We start from the raw sequence: 22,849 nt of genomic DNA, 5'->3' as shown, positions 1-22,849 counted from the left end.
ATTTCCTGCACCTTTCCTGGCATGGATCAAGTTATTATATTCCGGGATACGAGCTAGTGTGCTGGTCAATGGTGTTCAATTGGCTCCTTTTGCGATCACACGGTGCACCCGGCAGGGATGCCCCCTGTCGCCCCTGCTTTTCGCTCTCGCCATCGAGCCCCTGGCGGCTAAAGTCCGGCAACATTTCCGGGAGTATGCATTGATCTACCCGGAGAGGCAGATTCTGATATCCCTCTACGCTGATGATCTGACACTATATCTGCGGGACCCGGTGGTTAGCCTTAATCCTATTCTCCGATTGCTCAACCTGTTTGGTCAATTATCTGGGATACCTGTGAATTGGGGGAAATCTCAAATATTCCCACTTACTGATGCCACACTGGAGTTCGCTCCATATTTCCCTCTTACATGGTGTTCCGATACAGTCACTTATCTTGGCATTCGAGTATCTCGAAGTCGGGACGAACTGATGCGCTCCAATTACGGATGTGCAATCGATCTTATTACGGATAAGATCTCTAGATGGATCGAAATGCCTCTTTCCATGGCCGCTAGAGTATCGTTGATTAAGATGGTACTATTGCCTAAGCTACTTTACCTTTTTACTAACATCCTGTATGCTCCTAGCCGGCACTTTTTTAACAGTATCAAAGCTCAGTTGATTCGATTGACGTGGGGTGGAAGGCAACCCAGACTGGCATGGGACGTTCTCACTCGGTCGTTTGAGGCTGGGGGACTCGAGGTTCCAGATATGGAATTATACTTCCTAGGTGCTCAGGCGCACTATGCGGCTTACTGTATGCACCCTCCCCCATACATGCCGCATCTGGCATGGAGGATGGTTACATGGGCCCTACGCCTTGTACAGCATATCTGAGCACCACCGCAGTCCCTAGACATCTAGCATCTACAACCGTACAATGCACCACCAGTGCATGGCGCGAACTGGCGCACAGACTTAAATGCCCTATTCTTTACTCGCCGTTAGCGCCATTACAGGGGAGGCATGACCTACCAGTCACGACAGAAGGGGAATGCCGCCGCATGTTGCGGTAACTGTCCTGTCTTGGGGCCAATTGTATGTGAATGGCAAGTTTAAAAGTAGTGAGGACTTCTTTGGTACCCTGAATCCCACTCCTTTGGAGCGGTTCTACTATGTGAGGCTTAGGCAGGACACACGATCGCTTACTCAGTGCTTCCCGTTGGAACCCCCCATTATGATTCCCTTACATGCCCGTCTACAACACAATCCCCCGGAACATGTAGTGTCACGATAATATGGGTCAACCCAAGAGGAGTGGGAGAGGACTCCGGCCCCAGCCAAAGGGGAATGGGAGGCGGAATTGGGAACTTCCATCACGAAGGAACAATGGTCCTATTGCTGCCGACAAACGGGCGCCATATCGGCCAATAGCAGATTACGCCTCATACATTATAAATATGTTCACCGCCTATACTACACGCCGGATAGGCTACACCGGTTGCAATTGCGAGATAACGACCGCAGTGATCGATGCAGGGCGGGGAGGCTGGCTTCGGACAATTAGCTTGGGACTGCCCGCTGATTCGAGACTACTGGAGGGAGGTACTGCAGGCGCTTGACGAGATGTCTGGGGCGCATGTGCCCGACGATCCCCTCACTGTGCTCCTGGGGTACACGGAACACGTCCCACTTAGGATACGGAGATATGTTTCCATGGCCCTTCTGTTGGCGAAGCGACGAATAGCCTGTCAATGGGGGCGGGGTCGTGCTCCCAAATTTAAGGATTGGATAAACGATCTCACATATTGCCAGGACCAGTTACACAAATTTCAAATTTGCTGAACTTATGCCGCCCACCTCACGCCCGCGGGATACCTGGGCCCCTCTTCAAACTTATCTTCTGACACACAACAACACTGGGGACCCTGACCTTGATTCCGGCAGAGGGGAGACCGAGGGAAGGGATGAGGGGCGAGGGGGGGGCGAAGGGCATCTCCCAGGCATGGAGGGGCAGTGAGCATTTTATTATGGTGCAGGGTTGTGGAAGGAATTGCGGGGTAACAGAAATGCAGGGGAGAATGATGAGTAGAGACTGGATGGACAGTGCTTTGGTAACGAGGGCAAAGGACGGCGACGCTGATGTGACTTATTGAAGTTGATGTTTAGGGGGGGCACTTGTTTACGAACCCGAGTTGATTATTACCCGATATGCTTGCCCACCTGACGCGGCCGGCCCTTAGAGGTTGTAGGCGGCTTGCTGTGTTTGCTTCCCCATTGTCCTCAGTAGAGACTGTTGTGCGCCGAAGTGCCGGCCCGTTGGGATGTAGGCACCCAGCGGTGTCAGATCGTTATGATGTCAATAAAGGTTTGTTAAAAATTAAAAAAAAAAAAAAAAAAAGAAGAAGGGTGGGATCATACTCCCACACCAGTTACTGGTGTGGGGGTATGATTCCAAGGGGTTTGGCACCAGCCACAACATGTTTCCATACAGCCATTCCAAAGTTAGCATTTACCGTTTGGCTATAATGCACTTTTAAGAGTATATGGTTTGGCTGCATCACAAACAACCCCGGAATAAAGGTTCCGAAAGCTGTAGAGGGGCTCTACTCATGCATGGGCATCCTCTCACATGAAACCCAGCACCCTGCCTTCAGGATTGGTAAGGCCTGCAATAGGGGTGACTGATAGATTTACATGTGCAGTGATATGGAGAGATATAGTGAACCTATATCTCAGTAAGGGGTGCATGCACCACCTTACCCAGGCTGCAGTAGCAGACCTGTGGTGTCATTTTGGAAGGCTTCCCAGGGGTGGCATAATACATGCTGCAGCCCCTGGTAGGCCTCTGGGGTACCTATGCCCTGGGTACATAGTATACCATATATTAGGGACTTATAAGGGTACCCCAGAATCCAATCTGGAGTGTACCTAAAGTACTGGTAATCAATTTAAAGGGGAGAGCAGATAGGCTGGGGTCCTGAATAGCAGGATCCCAGCCAAACTAAGTCGAAAACCAGCAAAACACCAGGAAAAAAGTGGGGGCAACCATGCAGTCAGATTCCACCTTCCTACACTCGTTAACAAGTAAATAGTCTTTTAAAGACCTGTGAAGTAGTCAGGTGCTGCTGCAATAAGACGGACGCCAGACCAGTCAGCCTACAGCAGCTCAAAAACTGTCTGTGTGTGTGCCCGGGAAGCTAGCTCAGCCCGGAAAAGTACACATTTAGAGGAGTGATCTGTGCAGGTACAGGTAATTGTTGTGAATGAAGTACAAGTGGGAAAGCATCCCTGGGCTGCCAGATGTTGAGGGGGGTCCGACTGTCTAGGCCGCCAGAATAGTGCTTTCCAACCTTTGGGGTGCAATTGTTGACAAAACCTTCTGTCCTAGGAGGATTATTTTTATGGATCTTTATTGATTTTCAAGTTGGTACTGTTTAGGAGTTATCCTAGAGATAGCACATTTGAAACATTGTACAAATCTGTCCTGGCAGGATGATGAATTTCTATACAGTTAGGTTTTGCCTACAGGCTCCATTGTTGTTATGCTTGAATTTCGCAAATTATTGTCTGATGTCATGGCTTTGGCCATATTCAAAGGAAAAGAACAATAAGTGGTCATCCTCTTATCTGGAACTTGCAGGGGAATGTAAACTGTGCAACTTGCTGTATTAAGGCTCAGGAGATATGGTGGTGAGGGAACGCCAGCCTTTAGATGGCAATGAGGAAATCTTCCTGGGAAATTTCTTCCCATCCCTTCTCCGGATGAGCAAACATCTCAAAATGAAGCTCTTTTATCCAGGAGATATCTGCATCTGTGGGTCCAGCATCAGGGTGAAGTCTGGAAGAAGTGAATGCAGCAATGGATTGTCAGATTTATTTTTAAGACAATTTTCAATTGTGGCATTGCATTACAACATGCATAATCCTCGTCTCTGACACCTGACATGGAATATAACATTTACTAGCTACACAGGAAGGAAAGTTTCAATTCTATTAAAGACATAGAGGCGAGGATTATCCCCATCCTATATAACCTAAGTTGACGGACTGGGTAAATATGTTGAAGTTACTATACTGTTGTGAAAGGGTTTTTGTTTTTAAATTTATTTTCCTGTTCTTGGGAAATGTAATTTAGAGAGATGAACTTCAGAACTGCTGCTGAGTGAATAAAGTGAAGACAGACGATGCATAATACCCCTCCATATATTTAATAGAAGCGAAACTGAGTAGATCCGAAATTTTACATTTCACCAACCTGTTCCCAAACTCACTACTCTTACCGTCTTTCCAGTTCGCGATTTACCGCGGAAGTCTTGGGAATTCAGGTTGCCTGGCCTTCACGTCACTCCCGGCAAGAACTTGGCACTAGAAGGCAAACAGATGGCGCTCTTAGAGTAGCAGATTCGCCAAGGCCACCGGCAAAGACATAAAAAACGGACTTCAGGAAATGAACAAAAATGAAGTTGCACAATGGCAGAGTTGGAATATTTGAATTCGGTATTCCTTAGATAGCCACCGTACAACTAAGGACAAGAAAGGCATTTTAAAAGACGCATTCCATATAGATTGATAACCTGCCAAATTCTTAATATTTTGTTCGTAAATTCTAACCTTCTGTTACGGTGCGTCTTTTTTCTTCTACGGACATATCTTGAGAAGAAAATATGTATTTCTCAATTTCTGAACCACCACTTTTATTTAAGGCTGTTGTGGTAATAATTGTCTGCAAAAAAAGGTGACGCGGACCTCACTAGCATACTTCCTACTATGGCCGACTTTTTGTTCCGGTCTTTTTCTGATGTGTGTGGGTTAGATCTGCGTTTCGAATCTGTTGACGTCAATCACAGATTCCGCGAGTTAAGCCACTTCTTCATGCTGAAGCAAGAGCTGTCAGTGACCTATGGTGGCTGTCTACTACAATGTGAGTGAAGAAGTGGTAACTACTAGAATTTGGAAGAGCAGTGTGCATAGTTGGGATAGCAGGGGTGTTGGCGAGCAGCCGAGGTGCATTTATCGCAGTGGTGCGGTCGCATGGCTGCTGGAAAGGAAAGGTTGAAGTGTAGTTTGAGAATGTGTGTGAGTTCCGTCATTGAACACGCAGACGTGAATTTTGGTCTCAGACGTGAATGGGAAATTGTGGAATAAGCTGGTTGAATTCTGTTCTTGCGGGTTGAAATGCATTGTTAGAATTGGGTGAGGATAACACTAGTTACAGCCTTCGAATAAGAAGAATGTGGTGTATGGTCGGACTGAGCCTGAGGCACTGAACATGTGTTGGTTCCTGTACTTAAAGGCCAGAGATTTCTGCATCTCGTGATCGAGGTGTGCTGGCAGTAGTGCCAGAGGACTCCAGTTCATCAATGACGCGATGCTGCAACTGATGTTATCATCAGGAAATTGCAACTTATGCAAGCCACTTTTTATCAGGGCCTTCCATTATCAATAACTAAGTTGTTTATAAATGAAGGAATTGAATTCTGGGATAAAGGTGATAATCAAAATTAAATGTGGCTTGCAACCAACGAAAATTGGAGAATGGCGATGAATCAATCACTCTAAAGAAACAGTATTATTTCGAAATACTAAGTTAAAACTTTATATATATATATATATATATATATATATACTTGTTTATTTTTTTCACTTAAAAACCAAAGGTTACAGGGCCTTTATAGTTGGGGTCAAATTTCACTCATACAAAACCAGAGAAATGCAGAAGTTATAGTTAGTTAGCTGAGCTAACTATAACTTACGCCCTGCGTATGACTTCATATATTACATCACTCATGACATGGTCAGTAACATCACATGATGACATCTCAAATGACATCACTGATGACACCATCCAGTGAGTGTAAGTATTTTTTAAGAGTTTATAATTGCTAAACATATATACTAAGCTACTACAAAAATTGAAGTAGTAAGTGTACTACTAATGAGTGATACTACTTTTAATATATATCATGTGAGTGAGTGGCTGTGTGACTGTATGTATCCTTGTGCGTTTCGGTGGGTGAGTGGTTGTATGGGTGTATAAGTGTTTGTGTAAGCAGCTGTGCGAATGAGTGAGATGCTGTGTGAGTGGCTGTATTAGTGAGTGAGTAGTGTGTAAGTAGATGTGTAGGTGAGTGACGGTGTTAGTGGCTCTATCAGTGGGTAAGTCGGCGTGTAGTGACTGTATGAGTGTGTATCTGAATGGCTGTATGAGTAAGTGACTGGGTGTGTAAGTGGGTGTATGGGTGAGTAAGTGGCTGTTTCAATAGGTGTTTCGTGACGTGACTTCGTGTGTGAGTGACTGTATTGGACAGTGAGTGTCTGTGTGAATGGCTGTATGGGTGAGTACTGGAATGTGTGAGTACTGGAATGTGTGAGTGCTTGTATGGATATGTGAATGGTTATCTAAGTGGTTGTGTGAGTGAGTGTATGAGGACTTTTATTGGTGAGTGATCGGCTGTTTAGAGAGGCTGATTGACTGAGTGGGTGGGTGACTTTGTAGGTAAATAAGTGGATGTGTAAGTAGCTGTATGGGTGAGTGTGGTTATGTGGCAGGCTGTATGGGTGAGTGAATGGTTGTGTAAGTGGGTGTGTGAGTGGCTCTATGGAGGACTGAGTGGGTGTGTGAGTACAGGTATAGATGTGAGTGGGTAGGTCAGTGGTTGTACGGGTGTGTGAGCGGGCGTACAAGAGGTTTTATGTGGGTGTGAGTAGGTGTGTGTGTGGTTCTGTGTATGATGTCATCAGTGATATCATTTGAGATGTCATCAGTGATATCATTGACCATGTCATGAGTGTTGTAATATGTGAGGTCATAAGCAGTGCATTGCGGGGGTGTAAGTTTTATAGTTAGCTCAGTTAACTATAACTGCTGAATTTCCCTGGTTTTGTACGAGTGAAATCTGACCCTAAGTTAACTATAACGTCCCTGTAACCTTTGTTTTTTTTCAGTGGATTTCTAAGGTTTTTTTAAAAGCTAATTCCTAATTATAACGTCTCTGTAACCTTTTTTTTTTTTTCTCAGTGAATTTCTAAGGTTTTTAGGTCTCGCTGAGCCAGCGCATGCACTGCTCTGCGAGACATTTAGTTTGTGGGTTATCAAAGTGCTGCCACAGGCTTTTGGTGGCCTAAAGCTTGCGTGCACGATCGCGCAGCCATCTCTCTTTCCTCCGCCGCTTGCTGCGCTTGATCGTGATCACAGGCGGCGCGGCTGTGTCAGTTTCACAGCCGCGCGGCCAATGCTTGTTTCCATTCGTCTTGTTTTTCTCTCTTAAGGTACACACCCACAACCCTCCCCGTCTCTCTAGCCCCACTCATGCTCACACACTCTGTTCCCCTCTGTCTATCATCTGTGCACTCAAAAGCACGCTCTCTCTGCTACCCCGTATGTAATATCACAGCTGTTTGACGGTAAAGTGGGCGGAGGTCGTGGTCCATGTGTGTAGTATCGAAGTGGCGCAGTGCGGTGCTCCTATTGTAACTCGAGTGAGAATGCATGTGGTGCCGATGGTACACTGCAGCGTGTATTGGTAATTATATATTGTTACAGAGGTAAAACATGCATGCAGAGCTCCAGTATATCACGACGATATCCCACAATATCAAAAAGCACTGAGCTGCATTAACTAACTCTAATGTCTCGCTCATCGCCCACCCTCGAACGAATTGGCTGTTCGAGATTTTGAGGAACTCCGGCCGACCGATGCATATGTCTGAATATTGTGCAAGTTAGCTCAGACGTTTCTTCATACTAGCGTGGCATGCACACTTCTGCTTTCCTCTGGTCGATGTGCCAGGTGCACACCTAAGAAGTGTTTTGCTGTAGGATGTCAAAAACGTGTTGTTGCCTTGTGCAGTATATATTTACAAACAACTTTGCACTGCACTAATGGAATTTTTTAATTCTTTACATCTCAGACTGCCCCCCCCCCCATTCTTTTGGCATGCCCTACATCTTGTAATTAGCATATTCTCACGACTATACTTGTATATCCTCTTCGCTTGTCGACAACTTGGAATCTTGAGCGACAGGGTAATGCACCACTTACATGCGGAGTAGGGAGGGCTCATATTCTAACTGGTCTTACAGTGTGGCCCCACTCCCCGGGCCAATATTGCCCCGGGGACCCCATCCCCTGGGGCATAGCCACCATGTTGGGGACCGCAGGGGGAGCCTAAAGGCCCCCGCGGTCCCTTGCGGCTCCCTTCCTCTTGCGGGAGCTGGCATTGCATTTGGACGAAGGGAGCTGCAAAAGTGCAGCTCCCTCTGTCCAAAAGCAATTCTGCTCCGCTTCATGGAAGCGAGAGCATTTTTATCGCTCTCGCTTCCTTGAACCGGAGCAGAGTTTGCTATGGCTTGGCGGGAGCAGCACTCCTGCCAAGCCTTAGCAAACTGCAATGTTCCGGGGTTGGGAACCCTGGGACATTGCTGGAGCCGGCCCTGGGGGGTGGTGGTCCCCAGGGCCACTGACAGCTCCACGAGAGGGTCTGCGCACCCCCTCCAACAAATATTAAGGCCGGGGAGGTGGTGGTCCCCAGTGCTGTGGGGGCTACGTGGCCCCAGTATATAATTTAGTATACAGTTGCTCCGGGGAAGTGGCGGTCCCCGAAGCAGTGGGGGGGACCACGTGGGGCCCCCCTAACTATTTTTTATTGCCCCCGGGACCTGACCCACAGGGGGCCAAAATTAAACAAAGTGTGCAAGCACGTGCTTCGTTTTTGTTTAAACATTTTCGGTGGGATTCGTGGCTCTACCGCGACTCTTGCCAAAAATGAAAAAGAAAAAATGCTTTTTTTGGACCTGGGGGTCCTTCCGGGACCACCTGAAAAGTCCTAGGGGCTCAGGGTGTTTCTAACCTGCCCCCTTTTTTTTCTAAATCTTTTTTTCTGGTGACTCGGCTCAACATAGTCACAAGATGGCTACCAACACTTCCTGGTTTGAAGTGTTGGCAGCCAATCAGATCTCAGGCACGAGATCTGCAGGAATCGCAGATCCACCGCGGCCACAGTTGTATATCTGAGAAATCTTTAAATTTCTCAGAATCTACTGAACGAATTTACACCATTTAACAAAAAGAGTGCTTTCTGGACCAAGAGCTACCTTTTTGCCAAATTTGGTGTAATTCCATTTAGCAGTTCGGGCTGTGTCCGTGTCTAAATTTTCCTATGGAAATTAACAAGGTGAAAAAGCGTTTTGGGGCCCCCCTCCCTTTTGGGTACAAGGTTAGGGATTCTAATTAGGAGTCCGCTAAAGAGGACACCCATGTATGTGTCATTGATATTGTTCAGTCAACAGTGACTGCTCTGATGAAATCAGTGAAGCAGGGATTTTGTAGTTTGATTAATGCTTCTTTTGACTAACTTATTTCCTTTTTCCCACCGTGTCCTAGAGACAGTCAAGTTAACTTAAAGAGGACTGAGACTTCTCCCCATCCTATGGCTGGTGGAAATAAACATTTACAAAAACATAAGCATATTTATGAGGCGTCTCATGATTAAGGTTTACTGCCTATGGAGGCAGCATTATCTTCCTTCTCAGCAGATATTCTCCTGTAGAAGGCAAGATTAGTGTGTTTTCTTGAGGATACTTTTATATGCAAAGAATCTGCGAGTGCAATTCTAGTGGATTCTCAAGAGGGTGGCATTTTAGTTCCCTTTGGTCACGGAGATTCCTTGAAAGCTGGTTCAGTTGGGGGTGCCCCTAGCATTGGACGATACTGCCACAATAAGTGAAGGGGAATTGTAAATGCCTTAGGCCAGCCATTGTTTGATCCCAGTTTGATGGTGCATTCTAGATGAAAGAGGGGATCCATTCACCACACTATTTGTTTTATAGCTTGATGGGGAAGACAAAGTAAGTAAGCTTATGTCGGAATGCTATAAGCTTATTCTTCTTAAAACGTTGTCCTCTACTCCATTGATCCTCCAATGGTGCCATATTTGTCCCCCCAAAAAAGGACACTAAAACGGGGATCAATAAGACCTTTAGAATCTGCCAGACAAGCTGCTAGATTTGCTGGGTTCCTTGAACCAGACCATGGAAATGGCTGAGGGGACTGCAGCAGCCAGTGAACAACTACATTTTCCAGTTTCAAGGGGTTAGATTCAGAGATCAATCCACCTTCTAGGGAATGTGAATTCAGCTTTGTCGGTGGAATGCAGAAAGACTTTGCTGATGTGAATTGACCCCAAACTGGTGGAGATGGCTGATGAGGAGCTGAGACTGGCTGCAGACTGTCATCTGTTTGGGAAAAAGTTTTTCTAAGAAATTACTGCTTATGTGCAAACTTACCTGACTGAACATGGCCCATCAAAATTTGAAGAGAGTATTTACCCCTTTTTTGTCGAAGCCAGCTTCCAGTACCGGCTCTTAACACCAAAAGAGATCAAAGTTTAAGCCAGACTTTAATATTCCAAGAAGAGATTATAGAGCAGAAGGTGGCGACAGAGGACAGTTTACCACCTCCTATTGTAAGGTGTTGAATGGTTTCATTTGTTACAGGCATTTAAAATGGTAGGAATTCCCTCCTACCGATAGATTGGATGTTGAAAGTAGACATGGAGTACTCCTATCTGTTAGTTCCAATTCTTCGCAAACACAGTCATTTTCCTCAGTTCATTTGAGGTCAAAGGAGATTTTAGTTCAATTCTCTCCCATTCTGTCTGTCATCCGCTGCTTGGTGCTTTACAAACCTTCTGAACGCGATGATAACGCTGCTCACATCTTGGGGGATTTGAGTTATAGTATATCTAGACAAAATGTTGATTATGTTCGAGAGCTTGACTCAATGGCAAGGTAAGATAGTTTGCATAGTGTCCCTTTTGCTGATGTTAGTGTCATATCTTGGAATGTTAGGACCAGAAAGTGAGAGATCTGGAATTTGGCTGAGGGTTCACTGTGTAGATGGTTGGGGAGCTGCAAGGTGGCTGAGGCATTTTTCCTAATGTAACTTCAATTAAAGTTATATAAGCCAGACATCAAACCACTAGCGTATTGTGCTAAACTTATCAAATTGGTAGGTTACTTTGTAGGTGAATTAAAGTACAAAAGATGCATCACAAGGGGCAAGATTTATGTCTCTTTTAAGGGGGATAGTATTGTCAGGTGGTTTCACCACGGAGATTTGAAATTGATTTTGGATCTGAATCGTTCTCCTCCAATTGTTTTGAAGAGCAAGGGGTCTAGTGATCCTAATAGTTCTCCGATTGTTAGGAAGAACAAGGTGTCTAGCGAGGTTGGTGTAGTCCAGAAAAAGAAACTGACTGAGCATGTGGATGTTTGGCATCTAGATGTGCAAGCTGTTTTTAGTGACAAGTTGGGGTGCTTGACTAACTATGCACACAAGATAGTTGTTAGAAATGGGGTTTTTAGTTGGCAATGGTTTGCACCCTGGCCAAGTAGGGATCCTCACTCTAGCCAGGGTAAGTAAGTTACACACCTAACATAACCCATGCTCACCCCCCTGGTAGCTTGGCACGACCAGTCAGGCTTATCCCAGAGGCAATGTGTAAAGTATTTGTAGATACGCACACAGTAATGCAGTGAAAACACTACGAAAGGACTCAACACCATTTTAGAAAAATAACCAATATTAATCTGAATAAAACAAGACAAAAATCCAACATACACAAGTCAAGATATTAATTTTTTCAAAGATTAAATCAAGTTGTAGTTCTTAAAAATCAATGGTTGCGCTTGATTAGGACAAAGTACCTTAGATACGTCAAATTAAAGACGATGCGAGGCGCAGGGGAGAGGTGTCGATAAAAGCAGGTGATGCGTTGGTTCCTCACTGCTAGGCAGGGGAGGTGATGTCGTTTGAGGGCACAATACCTTGGTTCCTTACTGTAGTGCTAATGAAGAAATCGCTGCCCAGGGACAGTGCACATAAAGTCAAGTCTTGGTGAGCCAATTCCACAGCGTTTAAGCTGATGCTGCGTCGGAGTGGGGGCGATGCATCACGGAATTCGGTGATTCTGGGCTCAAGACTCATGCAGCTGTAGTTCTTCGGATGTGCTGTGATGAAAAGCTGGGACCTGCGTTGTAAGCCCCGGAGGTTGCGTCTAGTGAAGATCACAGTCCAGTCCAGGCAGCGGCGATGCGACGAGGTTTGGCGGTGCTGCGCTTATTTTGAATGATGCTTGGAGTCGTTGCATGGATTTTCTTCTTTGTATAACCAGAACTTCCTTCCAATGGCCCAGGAATTGGATTTGGCACCACTTGGCAGAGTAGTACACAGAGCAGCAGAATCCAGGTGACTGCAGGTAAAGTCTTTGCTGGCCCTGAGACTTCTTAACAGGAGGCAAGCTCAACTCATGCCCTAGGAGAACCTTTTGAAGCAGGATGTAGAAAGCAAAATCCAGTCCCTTCACTCCCAGGACAGAAACAGCAGGCCAAAACAGTAAAGCAAAAAACAGTGGCAGTCCCTCCTGACAGCAAACCAGCACTTCTTCCTTGTAGAATGCCCTCAAGCTAGAAGTGTTCTGAGTATATGGGGCATTTTCAGACCTGCAGTTTAAAAACCAGATTCACTAAAATATGATTTTTTATTATTTTGAGTCCAGAGACACCAAACTCCAATCTTATATCAGCTCCCAATTGGAAGATACACTTGTTTGATTTTGCAAGGCAGCTCCAATGTTATCCTATGGCAGAGGTAGTCCTTGCTGTAGTAAAAAAACAAATTTAGCTACCAGGAAATGTAAAACACAGCAGTACATGTCCTACCTTTTTAAATGAACGTCACACTGCCTATGGGGCTACCATGGGCCTAATTTAGGGGTACCTTCATGTAATAAAAGGGAACGTTTGGGCCTGGCAAGTGGGTGTACTTGCCAGGTAAAAAAAATGGCAGTTTAAAACTGCGCACACAGCTTCTGCAGTGGAGGGTCTGAGCCATGTTTGCAGGGCTACTCTGGTGGGTGGCACAATCAGTGCTGCAGGTCCACTAGTAGCATTTACTTTAAAGGCCCTGGGCACACATGGTGCACTGTACTCAGGACTTACTAGTAAATCAAATTTGCCAATCCTGGAGAAACCACATACCATTAAATTTTAGACAGGGATCACGTGCACTTTAGCACTGGTCAGCAGTGGTAAAGTGCCCAGAGTCTTAACACCAGCAAAAACGAAATTCAGCACACAGTCAAAAACAGGAGGTCAGAGGTAAAAAGACAAGGGAAACAACACCAAAAGATGCCATGTCTATCAATAGTGTTTAAAAATAATGCAGTTCCAGTGGCTTGTAAGGATCAGGAAGTTCCTTTTTTAGGTCTCAGCTAGACAGTGCATGCATTGTATCGAAGACACGTGTTTAATCTATGAGCTTCCGCCCGCCCACAGGCTTCCCATTTTCTCGCTCCATCCCCTGTCTCATATTCTTTGTCACCATTTGTCCCTGGCATGCATGGTCCTGCCGCTTCTTGTGTTTAGCCCCTCCCCCTGAGCATGGACCAAGTACTTGTGAACATCCACTGCTCACGTTTTTACAACCATTTTAGAACCTACTTTTTTCTTTCTTTTTCAGTACTCTACACAGTGCTTGTGCATTTACCAGCTCTGTTAATGCCCCGTCCACAAATCACCCCCTCCCTTACCACTGATTTCCCCATTGTTGCTGCTTTTTGTTTTCCCCCTCCCTTCCGCTGCTGCTTGCTCCCTTGCACCTCCCGGTGCTTGACGTGTTCCACAGATCATCCCCTCCCTTGTCACTGCTTTTCCCTTTGTTGCAACTTTTCGTTTCCCCCACCTTTTCCCTTTCATCACGGTTTGCTCCCTTGCCCTTCTTGGTGCTTGCCCTGTCCACAGATCACCCTCTTCCCCATGACTGCTTTTCCCATTGTTGCTGCTTTTCATTTAAACCCAACTCTTCCTTCCTTCGCTGCTTGCTCCCTCGCACTTCCCGGTGCTTGCCCTATCCACAGATCACTCCCTCCCAGTCACTGATTTTCCCTTCATTGCAGCTTTGCGTTTTCCCAACCTCCTCCCTCCTGCTCTGCTTGCTCCCTCGCATCTTCCGGTGCTTGCCCCGTCCACAGATCACCCTTGTCCCATCACTGCTTTTCCCATTATTGCTGCTTTTCGTTTCCCCCACCTTCTCCCTTTCATCGCTGCTTGCTCTCTCACACCTACCAGTGCTTGCCTCCTCCACAAATTACCCCCTCCCCTATCACTGCTTTAAACCCTCATTGTAGTCTGTTTCGTTCTAGTGAGGGGTGGTGTTCTGCCTTCTAATGTCCTGTTAGTGTATAGCTGACGTGCTGATTGGAGCATGTGTGCGCAGCTACTAGTACTTGGCCCATGTGTAGTCTGTTTATTTTCAGCGCATGTAGGTACTAGGTTGGTTGTGTGTGTGTTTACGCCATATGTGGTCATTCGGCAATGGTGTTTACACTGAAAAATCAGACCAAGTGAATAGGGTATGTGTTATCACAGGCCAAGTCAGAGCTTCTAAAGTATCAATCTATCAAGCAAAGTATCTGTTTTCTGCTGTAATTGCATAGCTATGTTTCTCCTGTGCAAAATGATTGAACTGTTCATGTCTCACCTTATTGCTTCTCATTTCATAGGGTGGAACTCCATTTTTTCAAATTTCTCCCATTGGGACACTTTTTCACTTTTTTTCACATTAACCAGTGAAGCATTTCAAAGTGCCATTGTTTCTTAACTTGAATTCTCTTCAAAGGAGCCAGGCCGAGTCTTGATGTTATCAAGGTCTGCCTGTCCCTCAGTGTCCATGGCAAAAGTAGTCCTGTTAATGGGGTTGCCGATGCAATGTATACTGTAAACCAGCCTAAAACTGTGATTCTTTTTTTTTTTTTGTGCAGTTTTATATTGTGCCAACACCACCCGAAGGTAGTGGAGCGCTTTACATTACCAACAGTTTCTTCACACAAGGACACATTCATTTTTGTAGGCACGGGGAAATTAAGTGATTTGCCTAGAATCAAGGCTGTTAAGCCGATGCCGAAACTCTACCCCGGTTTCCCAGCTCCATACTCTGCAGCCATTGCCCTTCCGCCACATTCTCTCCCAAGAGGATGCCACATCATATCCCTAGCCTCGGCCTCAGTTCCACATTTTGTGATTATGGCAAAATCACTTAATCTCCCTGTTCTAGCCCGCGTTTGCCGTTGGTTGCCCGTTCATCTCTCGCCTATTGCTTCTTGCCCCGCTGAACTCTGGTTTTCAATTTTTTGTATGAAGTTTTATATAGTGCCAACACCACTCAAAGTTATTGAAACGCTTTACATTAACATCAGTTACTTTTCACGAGGACACCATAAATGTAGGTAAATTACGTAATCCCCTCCTTGGCAGCTAGCATTTGCTGTTTGTTGCCATCCACCTCCCACCCGTCACTGCTTGCCCAAGCTGAACTCCCTATGCACAGATCCTTCCTTCCCCAAGATCCCTTCCTCCCCTACTCCGCTTTACACATTTGCTTTTTTTGGGGCTGCTTTATGTAGCACCAACAGCACCCAAAGGTATTGAAGTGCTTTACTTAAGCACCAGTTACTTTTTTGCTTTTTCAGTTTTATATAGTGCTAAACACCACCCGATGGTATTGGAGCTCTTTACATTAGCATCAATTACTTTACACAAGGACACATTAATTTTTGTAGGCCCTGGGAGGTTTTCCAGCTCCATAGTTGACAGCTCTGGCCCTTACGCCACATCCTCTCCCAAGAGGACGCTACTTAGTCTCCCTGGACTCTGCCTCGGTTCCACATTTCGTGATTACGGGCAAATCACTTAATCTCCCCATGGCTACCTGCATTTTCTGTTGGTTGCCCATCCACCTCCTGCCCGTTGCTGCTTGCCCCCGCTGAACTATGTTGCACAGATCCCTCTCCTCCACCGACTCTGTTTGTCACATTTGTTCAGTTTTATGTAGCACCAGCACACCCGAAGGCATTGGGGCACTTTACATAAGCACCAGTTACTTTTTTGGTGTGCAGCTTTATATAGCACCATCACCACTGGAAGCGATTGGGGCGCTTTACATTAGCACCAGTAAATTATTTTTGGTGCTGTTTTATATAGCGCCCACACCACCCAAAGGTAATTGAGTGCTTTACATTAGCACTAATTCCTTTACACAAGGACACACTCATATTTGTAGGCAAGGTGAGATTAAGTGATCTGTCCAAAATCAAGGCTGTTAAGCCAACGTCGAAACTCAAACTGGGTTTCCCAGCCCCATAGTCGGCAGCTCTGGCCCTTACGCCGCATCTTCTCCCAAAAGGAGGCAAGATCATCTCCCTAGCCTCGGCTCCACATTTTGTGATTATGGACAAATCACTTTATCTCCCCGTTTCTAAACACAAAAAGCCAGTTAACCAATTAGTAAAGCCACTAGGTTTAACCTATACAAAATTGATTGTTTTTAGGTCTTGGCTAAACAGGGCATGCACCGTCTTGAAGAGATGAGTTGTGTTCTATCTGTTGGCTTACAGGCCACCCATCTCCTAACATTAGTAAACCTCAGCGACACTCGTTTTATTTTTTATGCCTTTCGTCATGGCATGCAGGTGTCCTGTCCTCTTCTTGTGTGTGTCCCTCCCATAGCTCCTGCACCAAGTACATGTCTCCTTAAACTGCTCCCGGTTTGCAAAGCTATCTTTTTCTTTGTTTTCAAGCACTCAATAGGAGTACTTGTGTTTTCAGGCCATTTCCCTTGTACACATACACACACACCACTAAAATGCATGAGCGTATACATAAACAAATACATTTCTTAAAAAGTTGTTAACCCCTTCAGTGCCCGCCCCTTTCCCCGCCCTGTGCCGGGCGTTTCATTAGCGGGCGGGGTTTATGACGAGCTGGTCTCGTCATGGGCACAGCGCAACCGCGGCCCATGACGAGACCAGCTCGTCATGGGCACTGAAGAGGTTAAAACACGATCAGCACTTGTTTATATATTTTTTGCACGATCCAATGGTATTTGAGCGCTTGCTCCATCCTGACATAGCGGGAACACAAGCCAATGGTATTGGAGCGCTTCAAGTGCTCGCCAATTACATTCCACAATGACACATTAATTTTTGTCTCTGATCCTGCGTCAATGATTTTTTTTTTCCCCTTCATTGTTGCTTCCTCCCACCCTCTCCCGTCATTGCTTGCCCATCTCCCCATCCCCTCCTGCTTCCTTGCTTGACCCGCTCCCCCCAGTACCTGTCTTGCTGCTGCTGCTTTTTTTTGTACGATCCAATGTTATTGGAGTGCTCGTTCCGTCCTCCATCTTGCCATAGTGCTAACACCAGCCAATTATATTGGAGCGCTTTAAGTGTTCACCAGTTACATCACACAATGACACATTCATTGTCGTACGTAAGGAAGCATAAGTGATTTGCCTAGAATCAGAAACTGTTCAGCCGAATCCAAGATTCGAGCCTGGTTGCCCTGTCGGCAGATCTGGCCACTACACAACATCCTCGCTTCACTTTAAAGCTCCTCAACTGTTTCTCACTATTACTTCCACATTTGTTCAGCAAGACCCTGTCAACACCGAACAAGCTTTGGCAAAACCAATAAATCTCAGCAATACCTGAGCTATTGGCCTTGTCAATGTGAATGCCTTTGAGCCATGTTGTCTAGCAGCAGATCTGCAGTTCAGCATAGCTCAGTCACTGAAAAAAGAGCTATGATGCGGCCTGCGCAGGCCATGTCATAGCATTTGTTTGTGTTAGGGAGGAGCAGGACAATAAACTCAACATGGGGGGTGAAGAGACTCTGCTTCAGCTCAACATCCTGTGATTCTGGGCTTTTAGTGACTTTCAGCCATGAAGAACAGTAGATGTGTTGCTAGACAACATGGCTAAAAGGCATTCACCGTGACAAGGCCAATAGCTCAGGCATTGCCAAGACCTATTGTTTTTGCCAATGCTAGTCTATCAGGGCTCAAAGTCATAAAAATGTTACTAGACCTGCAGGTCTAGTAACATGAAAGCACTCCTGAACCTAATTGTAATGTACTTGACCCATGAACTGGTCTCATCCCGACTGTCACACAGTTTCACTTTACAAGATCCTCTAACTTCAGTCACAGAAAGAAAAGTAAATGTAGGAAGACAAACTGACTTTTGATCTGTCTCTGAAAGCGGAGAAATATGACAAGATAAGATTTAAAGGCATCTTTATTGCTCATTCACTTTGTGAGCAAGTAGAACACCTGTTGGCAGCTCACCAGAACTGGTGAGTAGGCCCTAAAAAATAGCTCGTCCTGAATACATCTGGCTCGCTATTGCAAGTGGATTTTTCAAGCCCCGTCTATGAGACAGGCAATGATAGAATCTGAATTGGGCAGATTAATGAAGGAAAGTATTATTGGGGAGGTGGAAAATACTGAATGGGTGTCCCTGGTTGTATTGGCCCACATAGTTTCTGGTGAGATAATATTTTGTATTGACTTGAGAGGACTGAATAAAGCTGTGGTTGTGGATAAATATCCTCTTCCTAATATAATGGATATGTTGTCACAGCTTGATGGTGCTGCGGTGTTCTCCACATTTAGATCTTAGGTCAGTGTATCACCAAATCAAATTGACGAGTCATTCCATGGATCTTACAGGATTCATATCTCCATTTGGAGTGTTTAAATTCACTAGATTGCCATTTGGCCTAATTTCAGCGACCTCCGCTTTTCAGAGGGCTATGGAAGATGTGTTGGGTGATATGTCAGTTGTTAAAATTTACCAGGGTGATGTGCTTGTATTTGGAGCCACACAGGAGGAACACGATCTTCAGTTAAGGTCTGTACGAGAGCGGTTTAGGAAAAGAGGACTATCCCTAAAGGAGACCATCTGTAAACTGAACTGTGAGTACATTGTTTATTTGGGTCATAGGTTAACTGGGGTGGTGTGAAACCTAATAAAAAATTTGTAAACACAATATGCAATTTGGCTGTTCCAGAAATTAAGGTTGACTTGATCACATTTTTGGGTATGGCAGTGTACTACAGTAAGATCATCCCCAAATTTGCTAGAGTGACATTTATATGGGCTTCGCAGTGTGAGTTGGAGTTTGAGGACTTGAAAAGTGCCCAGTCGAATGCTCCTTCATTACAGAGCTTCCATACGAAGGAAAAGTATGTCTTCGGTACGGATGCCAGTGCTAGAGGACATGGAGCGGAGTTGAAGCAGGGAGAGGGAAATATTGACAGGGTGATAATGTTTATTTCAAGATGTTTGAAAGGTCCAGAGTACCCTTATTCAGTGATGGAAAAGGAGGCCCTTTGTATATATTGGGCCATCAGAAATCTGAAGAATTGTTTTACCGGGCACAAGTTTTGTGGTGAGGTCTGACCATAAGCCACATGAAGAGATGTTTGGGAAGACTTGGATGGGGTGTCAAGCAGAATTTGTAAGTGGGTGATTTCCTTGCAGGATTTTCATTTCCAGGTGGAGTACATTCCGGGTGAGGAAAATCGTGTGGTAGACTGTCTCTCAAAGTTTGTGGACTCCAAGACGTGTGAGAATGAAGGTGGGCTGGAAGATTGGTGGGAATTGAACACATTTAATGTGCATGAGGTTATTGGTGGCATCATAAGTGAAAGTGAGTGGAGGGACTATGTATCAAATGACAAGGATTTGACCAAAGTGATTGAAGATGGATGGAAGATCCATAGTTGTACTAGCTCAGAATATCTGAAGTTTTGGGAAAGTAAGAAATGAGCTCTCAAAACATCATGGGTTGTGGTGGAGGGGCAGTAAACTGAGGTAGTAAGCTAGTGGATGTAGCCCATGAAGGGCATTTAGGCATCTGTAAAACTAAATGAAGGATAATAATGAATGTCTGGTGTCCTAGTTTGGATGTATAGGTGGAAAGAGTGATCAGAGATTGTGTTGAGTGTAAAGGCAGTGATAAGTTATATAAGGCAAGAACACAAACTATGGTTATAAGAAAACTACCAGAGGGACCATGGGAACATGCAGCACTAGGCATTGTGGGTCCAATTTCCAACAAGACCGGCCAATATTATGTGCTGGTAATGATTGACTTGTTTTCCAGGTGGCCAGAGATCTGCATTCTCAAAGCCTTGAAACAAGGAATGTTTAGAAGATTTTGAATGAGGTGTTTGGCAAAGAGGGCATTCTAGATTCCATCCTGACTGAGAATGGGGTGCAGCTGGTGTCAAGGGCAATTTAATTTATTTTAACATAAAGAGGAATCCAATATGAGAAATGTGCTGTATATTGCCCAAATATTTAATAGAGTTCTGAAGTAAGCCTTACAAATTGGTAAGATACTGGGAAGGAACCTGGGAGAGGAAATTCAGTAAAGAGTGGAGATTTTGGGGGCATGGCCTGGAACGACGGCCACCAGGACTTCGCTTTTTGAGTTCCTGTCCTGGCCTGTAAAAATCTGGTACTATCTGTGATGGTAGATGCTCTGTGAGCCGCCTTGAAGATCGCTGCTGCTGCGGTGATCTCGACAGCTGTTTTGCTAAACGGCGATAAGCTGGTGGAGCCCCGTGCCCCTGGGGGATGACGGCGGCCGGATGGAGGCCTGGCAATGTTTTGGGCTTGGAGTGCTGATTGCTGGGTGTCCCGGAGCCGTGAAAAAGGCTGTTGGATCTGGGACTGGCGGCAGTGCACTGAGGGGCAAAGAGGGCGATGAGGTACAGCATCTGAGAGAAGCCAGACAGTTTCCATGCCAGGAGATGCAGTTGGCTCATGCTGCGGTGAGGAGAGAGGCGCAAGGAGACAGGAGCCGTGCCACGCCTGTGAAGCCTGCGGGCCAGGCCCTTGTGTCCCATACCCTCGGGGGCACTGAAAGAGGCTGATCCCAGCAGCAGCCGGCACCAGGGGGTGAAATAGCCTGTCACCGAGAGCGGGGCATGATGTCTAGACCCTGTAGTTTGGTCTGTTGTCCCCTAAGAGTACGGCCGTGCCCAGAGAAAATGGGCAGAACATTGGGGACCAGGTGAAACGCCTGTGGGCCCAGCCCAGACACAGTGGTGCAGGAGGCAAGCGGTGAGTGCCATGATGGACCCTGGGGCAAATTTTTGTTGAGTGCAGGAGGAGCCTGCAGATGGATCAAACTATCTGGGGAGCTCTGCCAAGCCGGGAACTGAAGTTGGGAAAGAAGCGGCAGTGTTGTGTCCCCCCCCCCCCCCCCCTTCCTGGCCAACAAACAAGGACATACTGGGGGGTTGCTATGGTGGGAGTCTCGGTGGAGGATGGGACCCCTCCCTTTTCGTGCTAGACGCTGCCTTGGACAGTTGCAGCTGGGGCCCATAGAGAGTCAGACCCACTTCTGATCCGGATGTGGTGGAGTACAGTTCTGTGTAGAACAGGTGGTAGAGGAGGAGGATTGGTGGTCTGTGTGGCGGCACCTTGTCCCCCCTGGTGCGGACTGAGGGCTGCGGCGGCCGGGGTTGATCTGCACCCACCCGTGCCAGAGTTGGAGGCCTCGCTGGAGGTGATGCCTGGGTGACACCACAGTGTGGGTAACGGCTGGTGAATGTGGCAACGCTCTGCTAGACACACATCAGCATATGGTGGTGCAGGTACCTAGGGGGATCGTGGGGTGTACGTGGCAGTAGACTGGCTTGATACCCCCACATCCCCAGGCAAGGATACAATGGGGAAGGATAGACTGCAGCATGGGGCACAACAGACTAAGATGGACCAGTCCATGGCTTGGGGACAAGCGTGGCGGAAGTGGGGCACTCCGATGGACCGAGTGGAGGGCCTGCAGGAGCCACAGAGTCCTACAGGTGCCCAGATATTGCCCACAATTGAAGCATCGAGTGCGACTGTTCAGGCAAAAATAGAGGCTGTATCGCAGTATGTTGTTCTGTTGCGGGTGGACTTCCATAATGTGGCGGAGCGTTCGCTGGACATGAACAGGATGTGACAAAGCTTCAGGGGGAGGTCGCCGCTCTGCGGGCTTAACTGACTGACCTCTTGCCAAGATGTCCGTGCTGGAGAACAGAGTCGAGAATGCGGAGTGGCAATACAGATGATGCAATCTCAGGTTTGTCGGCTTCCCGGAGGATGCAGAGGGATAGACCCAGATCTATTTCTTGAACGCTGGGTTGCAGTGGTGATCCCCTCGGACAGGCTGCCCCCTTTTTTTCGGTAGAGAAAGGGCACATCTTGCCTTGGCGCTGAGACCACCGACTAGGGCCCCCTACCGTACAATGAGCGCAAAAATACTCAACTATAGAGACAGAGATGACATCCTGCGTGCGGTCTAGCCGGCAGGGGAGCCCACATTCGAGAACCACGTCGATTTGCATTTTCCCAGACTACTTGCGACAGGTGCAAGAGGTGCGGCTTAGCTTTGGTGAAGTGAAAACAAAATTTGAAGATAATGGTACTGCGTTACACAGTCCTAAACCTATCATATGGATGAAAATCCATAATGACCGCACTCCTTTCTTCACTTCACGTGAGGTGGTGTGGAGATACGGGGAGATGGTCTGATCCCGGCACCGATCCCCTGTGACTCTGGAGATTGGACGCAGGGTCAGCTCTGCTCGCGACCGGCTGGGAGATGTAGGCAGTGGGACATCTCGGCCGTTTTACATAGTGGTGGTGGGACAGGATGGCACTCTGGATTTGGAACAGAAGCAGTCTGGGAGGGAGGAGGCAAGAGCGCTGGTGGAAGCAGTGACCTCCACCAGCTCTGAGAGCATTTTGGACATGTTGGAGGAAACGCCGGAAACAAGAAAGACCTGATGCTGGGCTGGATCCGCTGACACTGGTGCCCCTGTACATTGATTGTACGCCGTATTAACATTCCTGAGAAAGCGGAACCATGAACTGTTTGTGTGGAACACGGACCTGGAAGGCCCACGGAGTTCCCGCTTAAAGAGACTGGCGATTTGGTCAGTAAGTTCTGTGAGAGATATGTTGATGTGA

At 46.5% G+C, this 22,849-nt stretch overlaps 2 protein-coding genes across 8 annotated transcripts in view; one reads left to right on the top strand and one right to left on the bottom strand.

Annotated features, from left to right (window-relative positions):
• LOC146855822 (death-associated protein kinase dapk-1-like) overlaps nt 1–4,391 on the bottom strand; it is a 304,196-nt gene extending 299,805 nt beyond the window's left edge. For 4 of the 5 annotated variants that reach the window (XM_085653757.1, XM_085653759.1, XM_085653760.1 and 1 more), the window contains exon 1: nt 4,264–4,391. The gene's annotated coding sequence lies outside the window, so the exon portion shown is untranslated. The remainder of the gene's footprint in view (nt 1–4,263) is intronic. The other variant, XM_085653758.1, reaches the window with a different exon arrangement.
• A 383-nt stretch (nt 4,392–4,774) lies between these two features.
• Nucleotides 4,775–22,849, top strand: part of SCO2 (synthesis of cytochrome C oxidase 2) — a 61,079-nt gene continuing 43,004 nt past the window's right edge. The window contains exons 1-2 of one of the 3 annotated variants that reach the window (XM_085653755.1): nt 4,853–4,904; nt 18,678–18,795. Coding sequence is in view for 1 of the 3 variants with exons in the window: in XM_085653754.1 (XP_085509880.1) it covers nt 4,903–4,904 (2 nt within the window). In the remaining 2 variants the exon portion in view is untranslated. Of the gene's footprint in view, nt 4,905–18,677; nt 18,796–22,849 lie in introns of all 3 variants that reach the window. The other 2 variants (XM_085653756.1, XM_085653754.1) reach the window with 2 other exon arrangements.

Source organism: Triturus cristatus, chromosome 4_1 (assembly GCF_964204655.1).
Source record: "Triturus cristatus chromosome 4_1, aTriCri1.1, whole genome shotgun sequence".
Taxonomy (NCBI): domain Eukaryota; kingdom Metazoa; phylum Chordata; class Amphibia; order Caudata; family Salamandridae; genus Triturus; species Triturus cristatus.
Note: the sequence above shows the minus strand (reverse complement) of the source record. Positions and strands in the feature narration are given on the sequence as shown.